Source organism: Jaculus jaculus, chromosome 16 (assembly GCF_020740685.1).
Source record: "Jaculus jaculus isolate mJacJac1 chromosome 16, mJacJac1.mat.Y.cur, whole genome shotgun sequence".
Lineage (NCBI taxonomy): Eukaryota > Metazoa > Chordata > Mammalia > Rodentia > Dipodidae > Jaculus > Jaculus jaculus.
Genome location: NC_059117.1, coordinates 12,050,507 through 12,067,559, shown reverse-complemented (window position 1 = coordinate 12,067,559; position 17,053 = coordinate 12,050,507). Strand labels below are relative to the sequence as shown.

Below are 17,053 nucleotides of genomic sequence, written 5' to 3'. Positions count from 1 at the left end.
GTCTGTCAGACTCTGACAGGAAAGAGTGGACAATGATGTGCAGGCCACACCTTGATCAAGACTGCTTAGTGTGCAGACCTCTTAGCTAAAGACAAGTTAGGGACCTCCCTTATCTGTTCTTCCCAGTGGGCCATTCTCACTATTACTTGTCTCTTTGACTGGCTTATTAAGGATGGGTGGTGAGCACAGGCTGCCAGGGCCACCAGGGCCCAGGCTCTGATCCCAACAACTCCCACAGCCCGGCAGACGTGTTCTCAGAAACCAGGAGAATGAGGGCATTGCTCGTTGTTGTTCCCCTGTGAGTATGAGTTCTACTGCAAGGGCCAATGGTGGGCTTGCCTCTCTTCACCAGTGCACACCTTGCTCCCTTCAAGTCAGCTGCACATGAAGGGAAATAAAGACTGCTTCAAAGTACTAGAAACAGAGCTGGAAGATGAGCATCTGGGACCTGCTGTGGTGGCGCATACCTTTAATCCCAGCACCCAAGAAGCCGAGGTAGGAAGATCGCCGTGAGTTCAAGGCCAGCCTGAGACCACAGAGAGACCCTACCAAAAACCACACCTCCCTCCACACCCGTCAAAAAACCTCTGGTGTATCCACAGCAGTGGCTACAGTCTCCAGGCAGGAAATAACCAGGCATCCAAGCAGGGACCTGGACTTACAAGCCACGGAGAGCATAAACTCATACACAGAGTAACTGCTACAGCAAAGAGCCATGCAGCTCTCAAGTTCAAGGCCAGCTATTCCCCTGTCCCAGATTCCTCAGCTGAGCACCAATTTAAACGATTCCCAATATTCAAGCTGGGCGTGGTGGTGCATGCCTTTAATCCCAGCACTCGGGAGGCAGAGGTAGGAGGATTGCCATGAGTTCGAGGCCACCCTGAGACTCCATAGTGAATTCCAGGTCAACCTGAGGTACAGTGAGACCCAATCTCGAAAAACCAAAAAAAAAAAAAAGATTCCCAATATTAAGCAGATGGAAAGCTTGAGTGGTTTTTAACTTTGCTGCTGCTAAATTTACAGTAAAGGAAACTGAGGACGTCGAAGTAGGCACCTCCGTCCATCCGAAACCCCCGCTCATCCACTGGGTGGGCGTTCGCTCTGCACTAATCCAGAACCTGCAGAGATTGCATCACGGCCAGTGTGGCACTGCAAAGATTTTTCTTTTTGAAGTAGGGTTTTCTGTAGCCCAGGCTGACCTGGAATTCTTTATGTAGCCTCAGGGTGGCTTGAACTCAGGGCGATCCTCCTACTTCTGGGATTAAAGGTATGCGCCCCCACCTGGCAGGATTAGATTGACTTTTTAAGTAGTCAGTGTGCCCTTGGGCAGCTTCCCCCACCCGCCGCTCCTCACCCAGTGTGGTTTGATGAGTTTAAACAAATCTTCCTGAACAAAGTAATCCCACACACACCACATGCTTGCACACATAAACCACAACACGGGCATACATACATGTACATCGTTAATGCACACCAATCCAGGTAGTCACTGGGAAAATTTAGTTTAAAAAGTTCCAGTTTTAACTCCTGTAGAATGACTCCTGAAGTCACTTTTACTAGACACAGCCTGTTTAGTTCATTCTGAGCTATGATCAGCTTTTTAAAAATTTTTATTTTTAGAAAGAGAGAATTGTTGCACCAGGGCCTCAGCCACCGAAATTGAACTCCAGATGCCTGTACCACCTAGAGGGCATGTGTGGCCTTGTCATTTGCCTCAGCTTTTGTGTGTCTGTCTTACTTGGGATCCAGAGAGTCAAACACGGGTCCTTAGGCTTCACAGGCAAGTGCCTTAACCACTAAGCCATCTCCCCAGCCCCATGATCAGCTTTTAAAAACTGTTCAGTGCAGTCTCCTCTGCCATGAGTGTGGCAGCGGCGAGTGCTCTGCACCTGCTCTGGATCCGCAGGTGGCACTGCCCTGATAGCCTCCCACTCACAGTCATCAGAAGGCAGGGACGTAGTCTAGTCCTCCTTCATGATGGCAGCCACGCTGTAAACAGCATGGCACTTCTACAGGGCTGGCTCCGCTTAGGGACCTCCCAGGGCACCTGTAGCTGGGGGATCCTGAGAAGTGCTGGAAGGGACTGGGTCATGGACATGACCTCTAGGATCTCTCAGGATGACCTTGCCCATATCTGACAGCACCAAGATTCCTTGGTGCACTGGCATGATCCTCCCTTGAATGGTGTGTGAAGGCAGAGATATGATGAAAAACACACTTCACCGCTGAACTTCAATAAAAAGCTATCATGCCACTGTTTACACCACAGTTCTCCCTTCCTGTGTGGGGAACAGATCGTGCAAACCAGCAACTGCCAATGAGAGAAATGCATATACCCACCTGACTGCCGGCTGCCTCTTCCCTAGGCTTCCAGAATTCACTCTCCAAAGAGGGTTCTAGGAGGCGTTATACGTGGCTATCCACCTTGCCCCCTCCCTCAGGAAACAGAATGTCCACGAAGCTCAACAGACTGGTTCTTCCTGCCAGATGGCAAGACAGCAAGATAACAACCTGAAGCAAACAGCAAAGGCCCAGAACTGAAGATTTCATTGTCCTCTTGAACTCCAGGGACAGCTTCCCATTCAGGGTGTGCACTTCGTGGCCTCTAACTAGCTGAGATTCTTAACGCAGTGCTCATTTAAAGCTCACAATGCGCCCATGAGAAATGACACCCCATTTTACAGAAAAATGCAGCCCACAAAGGCAAACGGACTCAGGTCAAGGTCACAGGATTCTCGGTGTCACAATGTAGCTGAGCTTGGATCTGTCTTTGGTCTCGCCCTGTAAGCACTGCAGTCTGTCCCTGTGAGGAAACGTGCACACATACGTGAAGACACACGCAGGCCCGCAGGACAGCTGAGTCACGGGTCAACAGCCAGTCACCTCTCTCCAGCTTACTAGAACAACAGCACAGTGTGACATAAGCACATTATAAAGCCACTATTGTCCCTTTATATTTCTAAAAGCCCTATCAAGTATCCTACTCACATAAGGCCAAGTCCTAATGAGGTGACACTATAATAGCTTGTAATTGCCTTGAAAATGGTCCCTGCACCATCGCAGACAACTGGGGACGGACAGGACATTCATTCCGCAGCTGGGGACGTGGAACACACCACCATCACCTTAGTTAACACCCTCCAGAACTTCACACAAAATCAACTTCCCTGTTGGTTTTTGTTCTTTCCCTCCTTTCAGACCGAACACATGCCTGCAGCCAGTCCTCAGGACACAGTCTTGTGATCTTCGCTGCTCTGGAGGCTGAGACAGGAGGATTGCAAGTTAAGACCTGCCTTGGAAATTTAGCAAGACCCTGTCTCAAAATGAAAACTGGCAAAAGGCTGGCAATGTACCTCAATGGTAGAGCATTTGCCTAGCACGTGCCAAGCCCAGGGTGCAGTGCCAAGCGCCACCAAACAGAAAAGAAAAAGAAAAAAGAAAAGAGCATGCCAATAATTGTGGTTTCCTTTTCACACTGGCTCCCAGGGAGTTCACAAGCTGTGTGCATGCCTCATCAGCAATGCTAACATTTACCAAGGGAGCTTCGCCTTCAGGCCCCTATTCTCAATCGCACAGACACTTTCTGCTCACACACTACTCTTAGCTCACGTTACATTTTTGTAAGCTAGAGCAAGAAACAGAAGAAGGTTCTACCAGAAAAGAAATAGACGATCAGGCATCACAGGAAAACAACAGACAGCCAAACCAAAGGCTTCCTCCCCTGTCATGTTTTAACCATGCCATCAGGAGTCATCTTTATCCTCACAAACAAATGAACCTTACAACATGTATTATCAAGGGGACAGATGCCCCTATACTCAACCATTGAACATGGACTGCCATTACACCCATCTGGCAAGGCTCAGGGCAACCTTCTTTCTGTCCAGGACCATGAATTATGCCAGAGCGCTTCCAAACAGCCCTACCCCACACCAGCACCTCAAGGGATCCTGCAGACCTGGCTTCTCAGAGCACCACACAAGCTGGGGTGAAACAGGGGTGGACCCGCTAGAAAGAGCTCCCAGCTTTCACCTGCAGAGGGCGCAGGCACCAAGTGAATTGCTTGAAGCCCAGAGCAGAGCAGGAGACAGAAGTCAAGGAATACAGATCCCAGCCCAGAGCAGAGCAGGGGGCATGGGAGCCAAAGGGAAGGGCCTCTGGTCCAGAGCAGAACAGGGCAGCTGGGTTAGGCAGCAGGAAGAGGAACAGGAAGGGACATATCCCAACTCAGGGAGCAATGGAGCAGCCTCAGAACAAGAACCAGCCATAGGCACATAGGTGGCATTGAAAAGCAATAGGCCAATTGTTCCACAACCTAACAAATCGCAGAGCCCAAGAGCAAGTCACCATGATGTCCAAAGGGACCACATGTGTGTCCGCTCAGGTGACATCAAGACCAGAAATGGTGTTACAAGGCCCAAAGCACTCACTGCATGTGACACGAGGGGCATCTGCTTCTCATGTTCATTCATTTTCATTTTATTTATTTTCACAGAGAGGGAGACAGTGAGAGAGAGAGAATTGGCGCTTCATGGCCTCACCCACTGCAATTGAACTCCAGACGCTTGCACCACCTAGAGGGCATTGCAACCTTGTGCTTGCCTCACCTCTGTGCATCTGGCTTACATAGGATCTGGAGAGTTGAACATGGGTCTTCAGGCTTCGCAGGCAACAATCTTAACTGCTAAGCCATCTCTCCAGCCCATCATGCTCATTCATGAATAATGTGGCCTTGAGAAACATCCTGGAGTGACTCCTTGTTCCTAGGATATCCATCCCAAAGGGTGTTCTGAGAATTCAAGAGGCACCAAAGCCCAGAATCCCTATGTCTGGCCAAGAAACGCATCAGTCCTAAACCACGAATTTCTAGTCCACATCCACTGACAGTGTGGGCTGTTTTGTTCCGGCATATCTTCTCCCTGTCTTGCAAACGTGTTACGCTTCCACCCAGAAGAAGCACCGTACTGGTCCTGGCAGAAGTGAAATAGGCTAAGGAAAGACACTTGTACCCCTCCAGTTTGACCAACGGACTCCCAAGAGTCCCAACAGTCCCTAAGAAATTGGCATTTCCCTGAGAATTGTCTTGAGAAGGAAATGGCTGAAGCCTGGTGCCAGCTAGAAAAAGAATTTGTTAGTTTGAAATACACAGTTCTCACAGCTCGTCAGAACCTTACAAGAGCGGAGCCCAAGACAATGATGGGTCAATGGTGAGTGGAAACACATCTTGACCTGGGCTGCTTAGTTATGCATACCTCTCGTGTTCTATTTAAACCTAGACGTGGCACGCCTTTAATTCCAGCACTTGAGAAGCAGAGGTAGGAGGATCACCATGAATTGAGGCCAGCCTGGGGCTGCAAAGTGTGTTCCACGTCAGCCTGGGCTAGAGTAAGACCTTGCTTCAAAACACAAGGAAGAGAAGGGAAGGGAAGGGGAGAAGAAAGGAGGAGAAGGAAAGGGAGGAGACAAGAAGAAGGAAAAGAGAGAGGAAGAGGAAGGGAGGGGAGGGAAGAGAAAAAAGAAAACCTGGGCTGGAGAGATGGCTTAGCGGTTAAGCGCTTGCCTGTGAAGCCTAAGGACCCCGGTTCAAGGCTCGGTTCCCCAGGTCCCACGTTAGCCAGATGCACAAGGGGGCGCACGCGTCTGGAGTTCGTTTGCAGAGGCTGGAAGCCCTGGCGCGCCCATTCTCTCTCTCTCCCTCTATCTGTCTTTCTCTCTGTGTCTGTCACTCTCAAATAAATAAATAAATAAATAAATAAATAAATAAATAAATAAATAAATGAAAACCTAACCTTCACTTAAGGTCTTCAAAGATGGTTGGTCTGGGGGCGGGGGTCACTAGACCTCTCAGTTCCTCTTCCCAATGTGGCCAGTAAAGCTCCTTTCTCAGTTTTTCACTGTTATTCATTTATTTAAATGGCACGTTGAGCCCAGGTGGCTGAGCCTGGCTTCTTAAGGCCACCAGAACCCAGGCTCTGAATCAACAATTGTGGTAACAGCACCAATGAGAATGCTTTGTCCCTAAAAGGATGGCCAAGTACCCAGCTGTGGGCAAGCCAAGCGGCCAAGGTCAGGCCAATGGTGGCCTCTCAGTGACTAGGTGGCCTTGAGTTTCTCCACTTTTCTAAGCCCCAGTGGTGTGACCTCACAAGCAAAATATCTGACACAGAGCAGGTGCTCAATGAATGATAACCAAGGAAAATAAAGACTGTTCTCAGGTAACCTGGCCCGAATGCACACAGGCCCCGTGACTCCCAAGGTGAGGTATAGGTGACCTCGGAAAACATGTTCAAGCCAGTTCAACTTCCAGGGCCAATGGCCAGAAGGTTCTTGGTCCATTCAGGACTAGGAGAGCAAGCCGTATTCTCTGCTTCCTGTACTGAGAAGTGATGCTTTGTAAGAGCAAGCCTCTTACGCAATCTCCACCGTGCAGTTTATTCTACTCCACAGCCCAGCGCAGCGAGGGAGCCGGGACAGGAGAAAGGCAGACATTTCCTGCTTTAGAGAGAAAGCCACGCGCACCTCCGATAAAAACCTGAAGGCGTCCCAGCTCAGAACCCACAATACTGCACAGGGATGCAGGCGAGCCAGCTTGGCACAACAGGCCCACACCACACCAGCACACCACCCTAGCCCCTATGGCAGCTGCAGTTCACAGCCGTGACCCTCAGTGGAACTGCCTCAACCTCCCCAAGACTTCGCTGAAACTGATGAACGCATCTCTTGCTCCAGAGTGGCTGATCCCCTTTGCCTTGCTGGTCTGGGGAGATGTGTTCCCAACAGTTTCCAGACGATGGAGAGGCTGCTGGCTGAGGAGCCCACCTAGAAAGCTTCCCATCAGAGCAATTCCAATAAGGTCTCAGTACAGAGTGCAGATGTACACGGTTGTTTCAGGTAAACAGAGAGCGCCATATGCTGCAAGATGATGTTTCAATCAAACCACATATGCTAGCAATCTCATAAGATTATAACAGAGCTCAAAAATTCCTACCAGTGTTGGGTGTGAGAACGCACATCTTTAATCCCAGCACTCAGGATGCAGAGGTAGGTGGATTGCTGTGAGATCGAGGCCACTCTGAGACTACATAGTGAATTCCAGGTCAGTCTGGGCTAGAGAATAAGAGCCTACTTAGGGAAAAAAAAAAATCCTACCAGCTAATAACACTGAAGCTGCACTGATGTAAAGGTCATGAGTCACTCAGAAGCTCATTGTGGTAAGACAATATGTCAATAGAACCACTACAGAGCCCATAAAAGTGCAATGAAGGGGCCGTGGTGGTGGCCTTTAATCCCAGCATTTGGGATGTGAGTTCAAGTCCACGTAGTGAATTCCAGATCAGCCTGGGCTAGAGTGAGACCTTACCTCAAAAAAATCAAGATAATAATAATAAATAAATAAATAATTAAAAAGTGTAATGAAGCCGGGCATGGTGGCGCACGCCTTTATTCCCAGCACTCAGTAGGAGGATCGCTGTGAGTTCAAGGCCACCCTGAGACTGCATAGTGAATTCCAGGTCAGCCTGGGCTAGAGTGAGACCCTACTTCGAAAAACCAAAAAAAAAAAAAAAAAAGTAATGAAGGAAGTCAGGAGCAAAATAGCTTTTTATAGGCAGTTAGCCAGGAACAAGGCCTAAAGAGGGAACAAGGAAGTGCCTCCACCTGCCCTGGCAAAACAAAAACCGGGTCTGATCCAGGGCCATCCAACATGGCTGCAAGCCGCGCTCCGGGCCCTTCCTCAGCGCGGCTCCTGAGTCAGCCCCTGGAGTCCACGAGCCAATCACGGCTCTCCTTACACAGAGTCCGGAAACAAGGCTCACTCTAATTGGATGCCTGACTGTATAAAGGAGCCTGGTTCACAGCCCCGCCAGCCTGTGAGTCTGTCTGTCCGCAGAGCCCCTCTTTCAGCCCGGAGCTTCCTGGATCTCTGAGTCCTCCGCTATTTCTTAGCCCCTCTGCTCTTCCATGTGAACGGGACCTTGCGGTTCTCGTGCTTCATTTCTCTGTAACGGAGAGAAGTTCTTCACCCTCCCTCTCCCTTGGGGCGCGGCAAGGAGGAGAGTTCTGCTCACTTCATTGAGTCTCAGCCTCCTCCCTGGATCTTCATTTTCCCTACAAGAAACCTCATAATTCATCATTTTTCTCTAAATAAACTTAATAATTCACAATTTACCCCTTTCAAAGTATGTTTTCTCAATTCTTTGTTAAAATGGAAAACATCCATGGGAGGCAGAAGTAGGAGGATCATTGTGAGTTCAAAGCCACCCTGAGACTACATAGTGAATGCCGGGTCAGCCTAAGCTACAGTGAAACCCTACTTCCAAAAATTTTTTTTAAAAAAAGGAAAAGATCCCAAAGGGTGGGATTCACAGGCCTGGGGAACCCTTCTGGACCCCAAAAGCCTGCATCAGTAGCACATTAGATTGTGTACAGTTCACAATACTAGATAACAAGTCATGAGTATTAACTGGTGTATGCATTTACTATGTGCTACTTTTTTATCATTAACACCACACACCTACTTTTAAAAAAATATTAACTATAAAACAGCCTGTTGTCGGTCCTCAGGAGGATTTGAAAGGTGCTGTCATAGAAGGTGACAGCTGCATGTGTGTTAATGCCCTTAAAACTCACCAGGGATGTAACATGTGGAGGTGGAAGACAGTTATATTGATAAGGAGGCTAATGTCAGGGTTTGTGTCATAGTTTATAAACAAACAAAAAAAATAAGGTTGAAACATTAAAAAATGAATAATTAGGGCTGGAGAGATGGCTTAGCAGTTAAGCACTTGCCTGTGAAGCCTAAGGACCCTGGTTAGAGACTTGATTCCCCAGCAGACTTGACTCCCCAGGACCAATGTTAGCCAGATGCACAAAGGGGGGTGCACACGTCTGGAGTTCATTTGCAGCGGCTGGAGGCCCTGGTGTGCCCATTCTCTCTCTCTCTATCTGCCTTTCTCTCTGTGTCACTCTCAAATAAATAAACAAATAAAATTTTTTTAAAAAAAGAATAATTAGCCAGGTGTGGTGGCGCCCACCTTTAATTCTAGCCCTTGGGAGGCAGAGGTAGGAGGATCTTGAGACTATACCTTGGACTAGAGTGAAACCTTACCTCAAAAAAGGGGGGATCACTGGAGAGCTGGCTTAGCTGTTAAGCGCTTGCCTGTGAAGCCTAAGGACCTCCATTTGAGGCTTGATTCCCCAGGACCCACATAAGCCAGATGCACAAGGTGGTACACATGTCTGAAGTTCATTTACAGAGGTTGGAAGCCCTGGCACACCCATTCTCTCTGTGTCTGTCTATCTTCTCTCTATCTCTGTTTCTCTCTGCTTTCAAATAAATAAATAAAATTTTTTTAAAAGAATTAGATATAACATTATGGTCTAGGTGTGTAGTAGGCTATACTACCTGAGTTACACAGCAAAACTATATATATATAGGATAATTACATACTCAAATTTAACAATATAGGCATTCATATATATAATAATTCATATAATAATTATAGGCATTATATATATACACATACATACATATACATATATATATATATATCCATGCATCCATATACGTACAACATAGCATACACAGATGTGCCCCAAGGCTCTAGCTGTGAGTGTCACAGGTATGCAGAGGAGGGAGTAGAAGCATGGGTAGCCTAGATGTGACCCCCACTTTCCCAGCAGGCCTCAGTTCATGATACTGTAACTTGGTTTTCACAGTTCATGGATTTTCCTCCTATGGCCTCAAATACACACCCTACACTTCCACCGGGGAGGACACTGAAGAGGTGACAACACTAAAAGGACCAAAGGACAACAGGAGCCCCTGAAGGGGCATTTGGCTGTCAAGCGCATTAGGGAGCGCCACTGCCACCGTCACCACTGGATCCAGGAGACTCAAGTCCCGACAGTAAGGACAGTAGGGAACTCGTGTTCCTCAGGAGAGCAGGGATGACGTGTTGCTTCTCAGCTGAGTGCTCAGAGAATGTTCTACCCTCTATGACAGAGAACCTACTTCATGGCTACAGACCTCTCAGTGCAGCTCGCCAAGACATGGAGGCAAGAAGACAGACAAAATCCACAGCAAAGGGGCTGGAGAGATGGCTTAGTGGTTAAGTGCTTGCCTGTGAAGCCTAAGGACACTGGTTCGAGGCTCGATTCCCCAGGACCCACATACGCCAGATGCATAAGGTGGCACATGCATCTGGAGTTTGTTTACACTGGCTGGAGGCTCTGGTGCACCCATTCTCTCCCTCCCTCTCTCTCAAATAAAAAAAAAAAAATCTTAAAAAAGAAAACAAAACACCACAGCAAAGCCACGAGGATATCACAAGGATGCAGTGTATGGCAAAACCAGGGCTGTAGCAAAACACCTGCCAGGTACTCTGGAGTACTTTCCCTTACATGTATGAGAATGCCTATACTCCCTGGCATTGACAGGTAGCTTCTGGCAACAATTTCCTCATTATCCCTGACTGGTAGTAAGAAGGCTGCCTATAGCTTTCTGTTCTAGATTGCACATTTGATCCTTACAGGTGTCTGGAAAGCTAAAAAGTCATTAGAGGGCTGGAGAGATGACTCAACAGTTAATGCTCTTGTCTGCAAAGACTAATGACCTTGGTTTGATTACCCAGTGCCCACCTTAAGCCAGATGCACAAAGAGGTGGTGTATGCATCTGGAGTTTGTTTGCAGTGGCTGGGGGCCCTGTTATGCCCATTCCCATTCTCTCCCTCTTTGCAAATAAATACCACATGTTTTTAAGTCACTAGACAGTTGGAGATGGCTTAGCGGTTAAGGTGAAGCCTGAGAAGCCTGAGGACCCAGAGAACTCAAGCCATGAGGTTAGTTTTATTAATCACAAAAGTAGTTCTTACAGAGCCGGGTGTGGTGGCACATGCCTTTAATCCCAGCACTCGGGAGGCAGACGTAGGAGAATCGCAATGAGTTCAAGGCCACCCTGAGACTACATAGTGAATTCCAGGTCAGCCTGGACCAGTAAAACCCTACCTCACACACACACACACACACACGTTCCTACAAAGAAGCACTTAAGGAAAACAAATGACCAGTGCAGTTTTTTTCCCACCTCTGGTTGAGAAAAGTCCCCAGTGGGGGCAGAGCATGAAGAAGCAGGCAGTTCTACCTGGTAACACACAAAGGCCCAGGAGTGCGAAGGACTCACCTGTTCCAAGTGGACTTGTACACAGCAGGGAATCACCACCTTGAGAGGAAAAGAAATTACAAATGAGATTTAACATGTGCATTCTGCTCTCACACAAACAGCACAGCAGTCAACAAGGCTCCCAAGGCTGACATCTCCCCTAACCTCGGTCACAGTCGCAGAGCTCAGTACTTAGCACTAAAGTCGCTGGCATTAGGATCCTCATTTAGTCAGTAACCTTTGGGAAAATCTGACCCCTTTCTGAGACTTTCAGTAAAATCATGGGGACATCCTCCCTCAGAAACTGCAAGTCACTCGTGTAGACAGAAGCTCGCCTGCGCTGGTAAACAGCTGGTAACTCCCTTCCACGGACATTTCAAGCCAGCCAGAGCCTCCCTCCCTAGAGGCCCAGGAGCGGGGGCATCTCTGCTCTACGGGTGATCTTCAGGTCGACCCACGTCCACATGCTACTTGGACATGGGAAACTGAGAACAGACTCTGACTGTGGTTATTCCTTTTAGCACATAACACAGTGGAAAAGAATTTCCTGTGACTCTCAGTCAGGTCATCCAGAGTGGCAGTCACAAGGAAAAGCAGTCAAACGTCAACCGAAGCCCCAGCAGGAGCGGCGGGTCAGAGGACTGAGCATCGGGGCGCAGGTCCCGCCTTCAGTGTCGGTCCGAGAGCGAGCTCTGCCCGGCACCTGCCGGCTCCAGAACCTGGCTCGCCTCTCACCTCTGTCTCCGCTTCCTCATCTGAGAACTACAGGTGATAGCAGTACCTTTCTCACATAGCAGTGAGGAATGAAAGGTGGCGCTTCGTGTGGCACTAAAGTAGAATGGGGAGGGTGGAAAGGTTGGAGGGGCCACGGGTGTGAGGGGTTGGGGGAAGCCTTTACCAAAACTAAACACATGAAAAAGCCATGTGAAAAACTACTTCTGTGTTAGCTAATTAAAATGAAAATTTAATATAGAGTTTGAACCAAGCCAGGTGTGGTGGCGCACGCCTTTAATCCCAGCATTTGGGAGGCAGAGGTCTGACGATGGCTGTGAGTTCAAGGCCACCCTGAGACTACATAGTGAATACCAAGTCAGTCTGAGCTAGAGTGAGACCCTTCCTCAAAAAAAAAGAGAAAAAGAAAATAAAAAAGAAAGAGTATGAACCAAATGGATGAGGGAATAAGCACACAAACAAAGGTAAAGCAAAAACTAAACAAGCATCTCTGGAGACACTGGGTGCTGCAGACAGAGCGTTGAAGGATGGCGACGGCACTGGACAGGAGGGCCCCCGGTCACTAGAGCACTGTGACTCCCTTCACCCAGCACTGTCCACTCAATGCACACAGGCATCCCGGCGCCTTGCAACATGAGACAGCCTGGCAAGAAATGTGTGAGGAATTAGAGTGTGTGCCTTTTAAAGGTCACCCGTATTCCACACAATGAAATACTATTCACTAGTAAACGGAAATGTGCTATCAAGGCTTGAGAAGACAACAGAGGAACTTCTAAACAGCCAACCTGAAAAGGCTACATGCTGTTTGACTCCAGCTACATGCCACTCCGAAAGATGCAAAATTAAGACAACAGTAAAAATACGAAGCCAGGCGTGGTGGCGCACGCCTTTAATCCCAGCACTCGGGAGGCAGAGGTAGGAGGATCGCTGTGAGTTCAAGGCCACCCTGAGACTACATAGTGAATTCCAGGTCAGCCTGAGCTAGAGTGAAAGCCTACCTCAAAAAAAAAAACAAGACACCCAGGCCCAGAAAGCCAAGCGCCACATGTTCTCTCTCATATGTGGATCCTAGCTACAGATGACTGGGCTTCTGCTTGAGAATGAAAATATTTAGTAGCAGAGGCCAGTAAGTTAAAAAGGAGACATAAAGGGAAGAGAAAGGAAGGGAGGAGGGTACTTAATAGGTTGATATTGTATATATGTAAGTATAATGATTGTGATGGGGAGGTAATATGATGGAGAATGGAATTTCAAAGGGGAAAGTGGGGGGGGAGGGAATTAACATGGGATATTTTTTTTAATTTTTTTTTTTGGTTTTTTAATTTTTTTTATTTATTTATTTGAGAGCGACAGACACAGAGAGAAAGACAGATAGAGGGAGAGAGAGAGAATGGGCGCGCCAGGACTTCCAGCCTCTGCAAACGAACTCCAGACGCATGCGCCCCCTTGTGCATCTGGCTAACGTGGGACCTGGGGAACCGAGCCTCGAACCGGGGTCCTTAGGCTTCACAGGCAAGCGCTTAACCGCTAAGCCATCTCTCCAGCCCAGATATTTTTTTTTATAATCATGGAAAATGCTAATAAAAATTAAAAAAAAAACAAGACAAAAAAAAGAAAGGAAGGAAGGAAAAGAAAATATTAGCGGTGGTCTAGATCATCAACTGTCCAAACTCACAGAATGAACAGCACTCAAAATGAACCCCAGCATAAGCTGTGGGCTGTGGCTGACAATGTGTCACTATTCGTTCATCAAGTGTCACACACTACACAAGATTTTTATGTACAAGGGGTGGGGAGTGTTTGTTTTATGAATCTGAAACTGTCAAATGTGTCTGCTCTTTTTTTTTTTTTTTTTTTTTTTTTTTTTGAGGTAGGGTCTCTCTAGCCCAGGCTGACCTGGAATTCACTATATAGTCTCAGGGTGGCTTCAAACTCACAGCGATCCTCCTACCTCTGCCTCCTGAGTGCTGGGATTGAAGGCACACCCAGCATTTTTCCTCTTTTTTGACCACACAGAAAGCCAAAGGCAGTGTGGTTCCATCCTGGGCACAAGAAGATGCATCACAGAAAGGACAGCTGTGGTGTTCTGAATGTAAAATGTTGCTCATAACCTTATGTGCTGTGATTAAGTTTCCTGCTTAGTCCCCAGCTGGTGGAGCCATTGGACATGGAGTCCTGGGGAGGAGAGGGAGATGTGTTTCTGGGGGAAGACCTTAGATTGATTAGTACAGCCTACTGAGGTTCACAGCCAGCTCTCCCAGCCCGCTGCAGATATGTGCAGTTGTGAGCCAGCTGCCAGGCTCTCCTCTGCCCTGATGCCAATGCCATCTGAAGGTGGCAGCTTGAAGCCAACCTTTTCTTCCTATAAGCTGCTTCTGGTCCCATGATGGGTCCCAGCAATGAGAAGGTAACTACTACAGCATCTGTAGGCCGATCCTCACAGAACAAAAGGACACCAGCTAGGTCCCAAGTGCCTTGCCCTTCCCAGGATGAGAGGTCCCATCTCAGAAGGCAGGGTAACAAGAGGTGATAGTAGCTGGGCAGGGTTGGGAACACAGTGACTCCCACTAGCAGCTACAGAAATCCCTGGAAGGGGACAAGAATGGTAAGTCTTTGGGCCATGACACCTCCAGGACTTGTCTCTCTCTCCTGACCCCACCCAGAGCCTCTCTTGAGAGATGTGCGTAAGAGCCGCTTTATGGCCTTTCCTTGGCTCTGTCTGTGGCTAATCTGCGGTTGCTAAGGCCGACTGCAAACAAACAAGGCTGCACCTAACCCACACCTGGCTGCGTGGGCTGCTGAGGCCCCGGCGATGATAGCCTTGTCCCCAAGCCAGCAGGTCACCAGGACGGGGGCGGGATGGGCCGAGGGCCTTCCGCTCTGTCGTAACGCTTCCTGGAAGTAGAAGTGGGTAAGCGGATGTGTGTCTACTTAGAGTGTGAGGAGCGGTACATGTGTGCATATTAACGTGTAAGGGGACATGGTGCAGGTAAGTGGCAGAGTGCTTACCTGGCATGATGAGGCCCTGGGTTTGCCACCCCCCCCCCCCCGCACCATAAGAAATGGAAAACAAATTTGAATGAAGTATCTGAATTTGAGAGTGCTACGTGTTCAGTGTGCGCGTGTGCATGCGTGTGCGTGTGTGTATGTATAGCTGAATGTGTATAGGTGGGTGTACACATGTGTGCACTGTGTGAGCTGGGATGTGCTTTGTGCGCCTCTATGCAGTATCTGTGTTTGAGAATGCGTGTGTTGTGTGTTTGAATATCTCTGCGGTGTCTATGTTTGAGAACATATGAGTTGTGTGTTTTGTATGCCCCTGTGCAGTATCTGTCTCTGAGAATGTGAGTGGTGTGTTTTGTATGTCTCTGTATGTTGTCTGTGTCTGAGAACGTGAGTGGCGGTATATATGTCTCTGTGCGGTGTCTGTCTGAGAACATGTGAGTTGATGCATGTTTCGTGTGTCCTATGCGGGGTCTGGCTTATGCATGTCTGACAATCTGTGCCCTTGTGAGCACGCCTACACAGTGCTGCAGTCTTGAACCTGAGGAGAACGACCAGAGGTCTGGCCAACAAACAAGCAAGTCCACCTTAGAAAGCAAAGGTTTGGCCAGGCATGGTGGCGCATTCCTTTAATCCTAGCACTTGGAAGGCAGAGGTAGGAGGATCGCCGTGAGTTCAAGGCCACCCTGAGACTACCTAGTGAATTCCAGGTCAGTCTGAGCTAGAGTGAGATTCTATCTCAAAAGTAAATAAATAAATAGAGCAAAGGTTTGCCCACACTGCAGTTCCCACCCTTCCTCCTGGCTCTCAGGGCCTTCAGTACCAGGAGAGGCCCAAGGGACGCTCTGACTCCCTTATAGAGGAGACCAAAGTCCAAGGAAAGGAAAAGGACAATCCAGTTCAGGACAACGTTGCAGAAACTGTTTTCTTTCTCATTCACAAAGTCAAACTATAAGCTCAGCTTTTGTTGTTAAATTTCATTTTGGCCAACCCATATAGAGAATGGAGTTTTTCTCACCAGTTTTTCTAAAAATGTATGGTTGTAATAACCACTTATGCACTACTGTACAAACAGAATTGGCATTGAGCCTTTTGTGGAGAAGTCCATTCTTGTTGGGTCCTATGAATGATCTTCCTAGGACCCCAGAAAACGGGAATAAGAACTGGGGGGTTCCCTCAGGTTTCTAGCATATGTACACTCGTTCGCCACAATGACAGTCTGGGCGCTTGTTCTCCACACTGCCCACAGGAAGTCTCCCACAGCATCAAGCAGACCTAAGCCAGCTCCTGTTCATTTGGGACGCTGCCCAGCACATCGGCCAGGCCGGTAGTGGGGCTGGTGCTCAGCGTGCCCCGAGCCCTGGGGTTGAAGCCAAACAGAAGCACACCTCCTCCAACAAACCCGCAAGCCATCATCCAGGTACAAAACGATGTGGCAGGTAAGAGGGGACAAAACGATGTAGCAGGTAAGAGGGGAGAGCCATGCAGGTGGTGTGGGGGGGGCAATTCGTTGCATGAAGAGACATCTTTGCCCGGCATTGTGGCACACGCCTTTAATCCCAGCACTCGGGTGGCAGAGGTAGGAGGATCACCATGAGTTCAAAGCCACCCTGAGACTACATAGTGAATTCCAGGAAAGCCTGAGCTAGAGAGAAGCTCTACCCTGGGAAAAAAAGACAGAGAGAGAGAGTGCCATCTTTGTGCATAAACTCTATCATTATGTGAAGTCACTTTGATCAGAATAACGTGAATTGGAGGGTAAGCTGCACAAAACTTAAGGTAAAATGTACTTCAGTTGTATCTTTATGAAGAAAATCCACCGTGAAGCCAGGATGGCAACGTTCTCCTCCCTCGATCAGAAGAGCAGGCAGAGGGCACGTACCCCAGCCTGGTAGAACCCCGAACAGCAAGCACAGCGCCGCCTCTGCACGGGAACCTGCACCCGGATGAGAGCCCGTTTCCCCTCCCACTTCTGCTCGGGGCAGCATCTGGGTGGACAGGGGACAGGGGATTTTCCCAGGGGGCACTTTTATCACTTTATAGCTTTTACAACTTACAGAATATTGCTGACTAATAAGCTAGCAAGATGTTTATATCCATCCATGATATTAGCTTGAGAAAACATATGTTGCTCAATTGTTTCTATAACCATGATCGTT

The 17,053-nt window shown here is 48.3% G+C and overlaps 1 protein-coding gene across 1 annotated transcript in view; it reads right to left on the bottom strand.

Annotated features, from left to right (window-relative positions):
• Tns3 (tensin 3) overlaps positions 1-17,053 on the bottom strand; it is a 249,025-nt gene that overhangs the window by 150,486 nt on the left and 81,486 nt on the right. Inside the window, exon 3 of the mRNA XM_045136218.1 lies at positions 11,181-11,219. Coding sequence (XP_044992153.1) covers positions 11,181-11,219 — 39 coding nt within the window. The remainder of the gene's footprint in view (positions 1-11,180; positions 11,220-17,053) is intronic.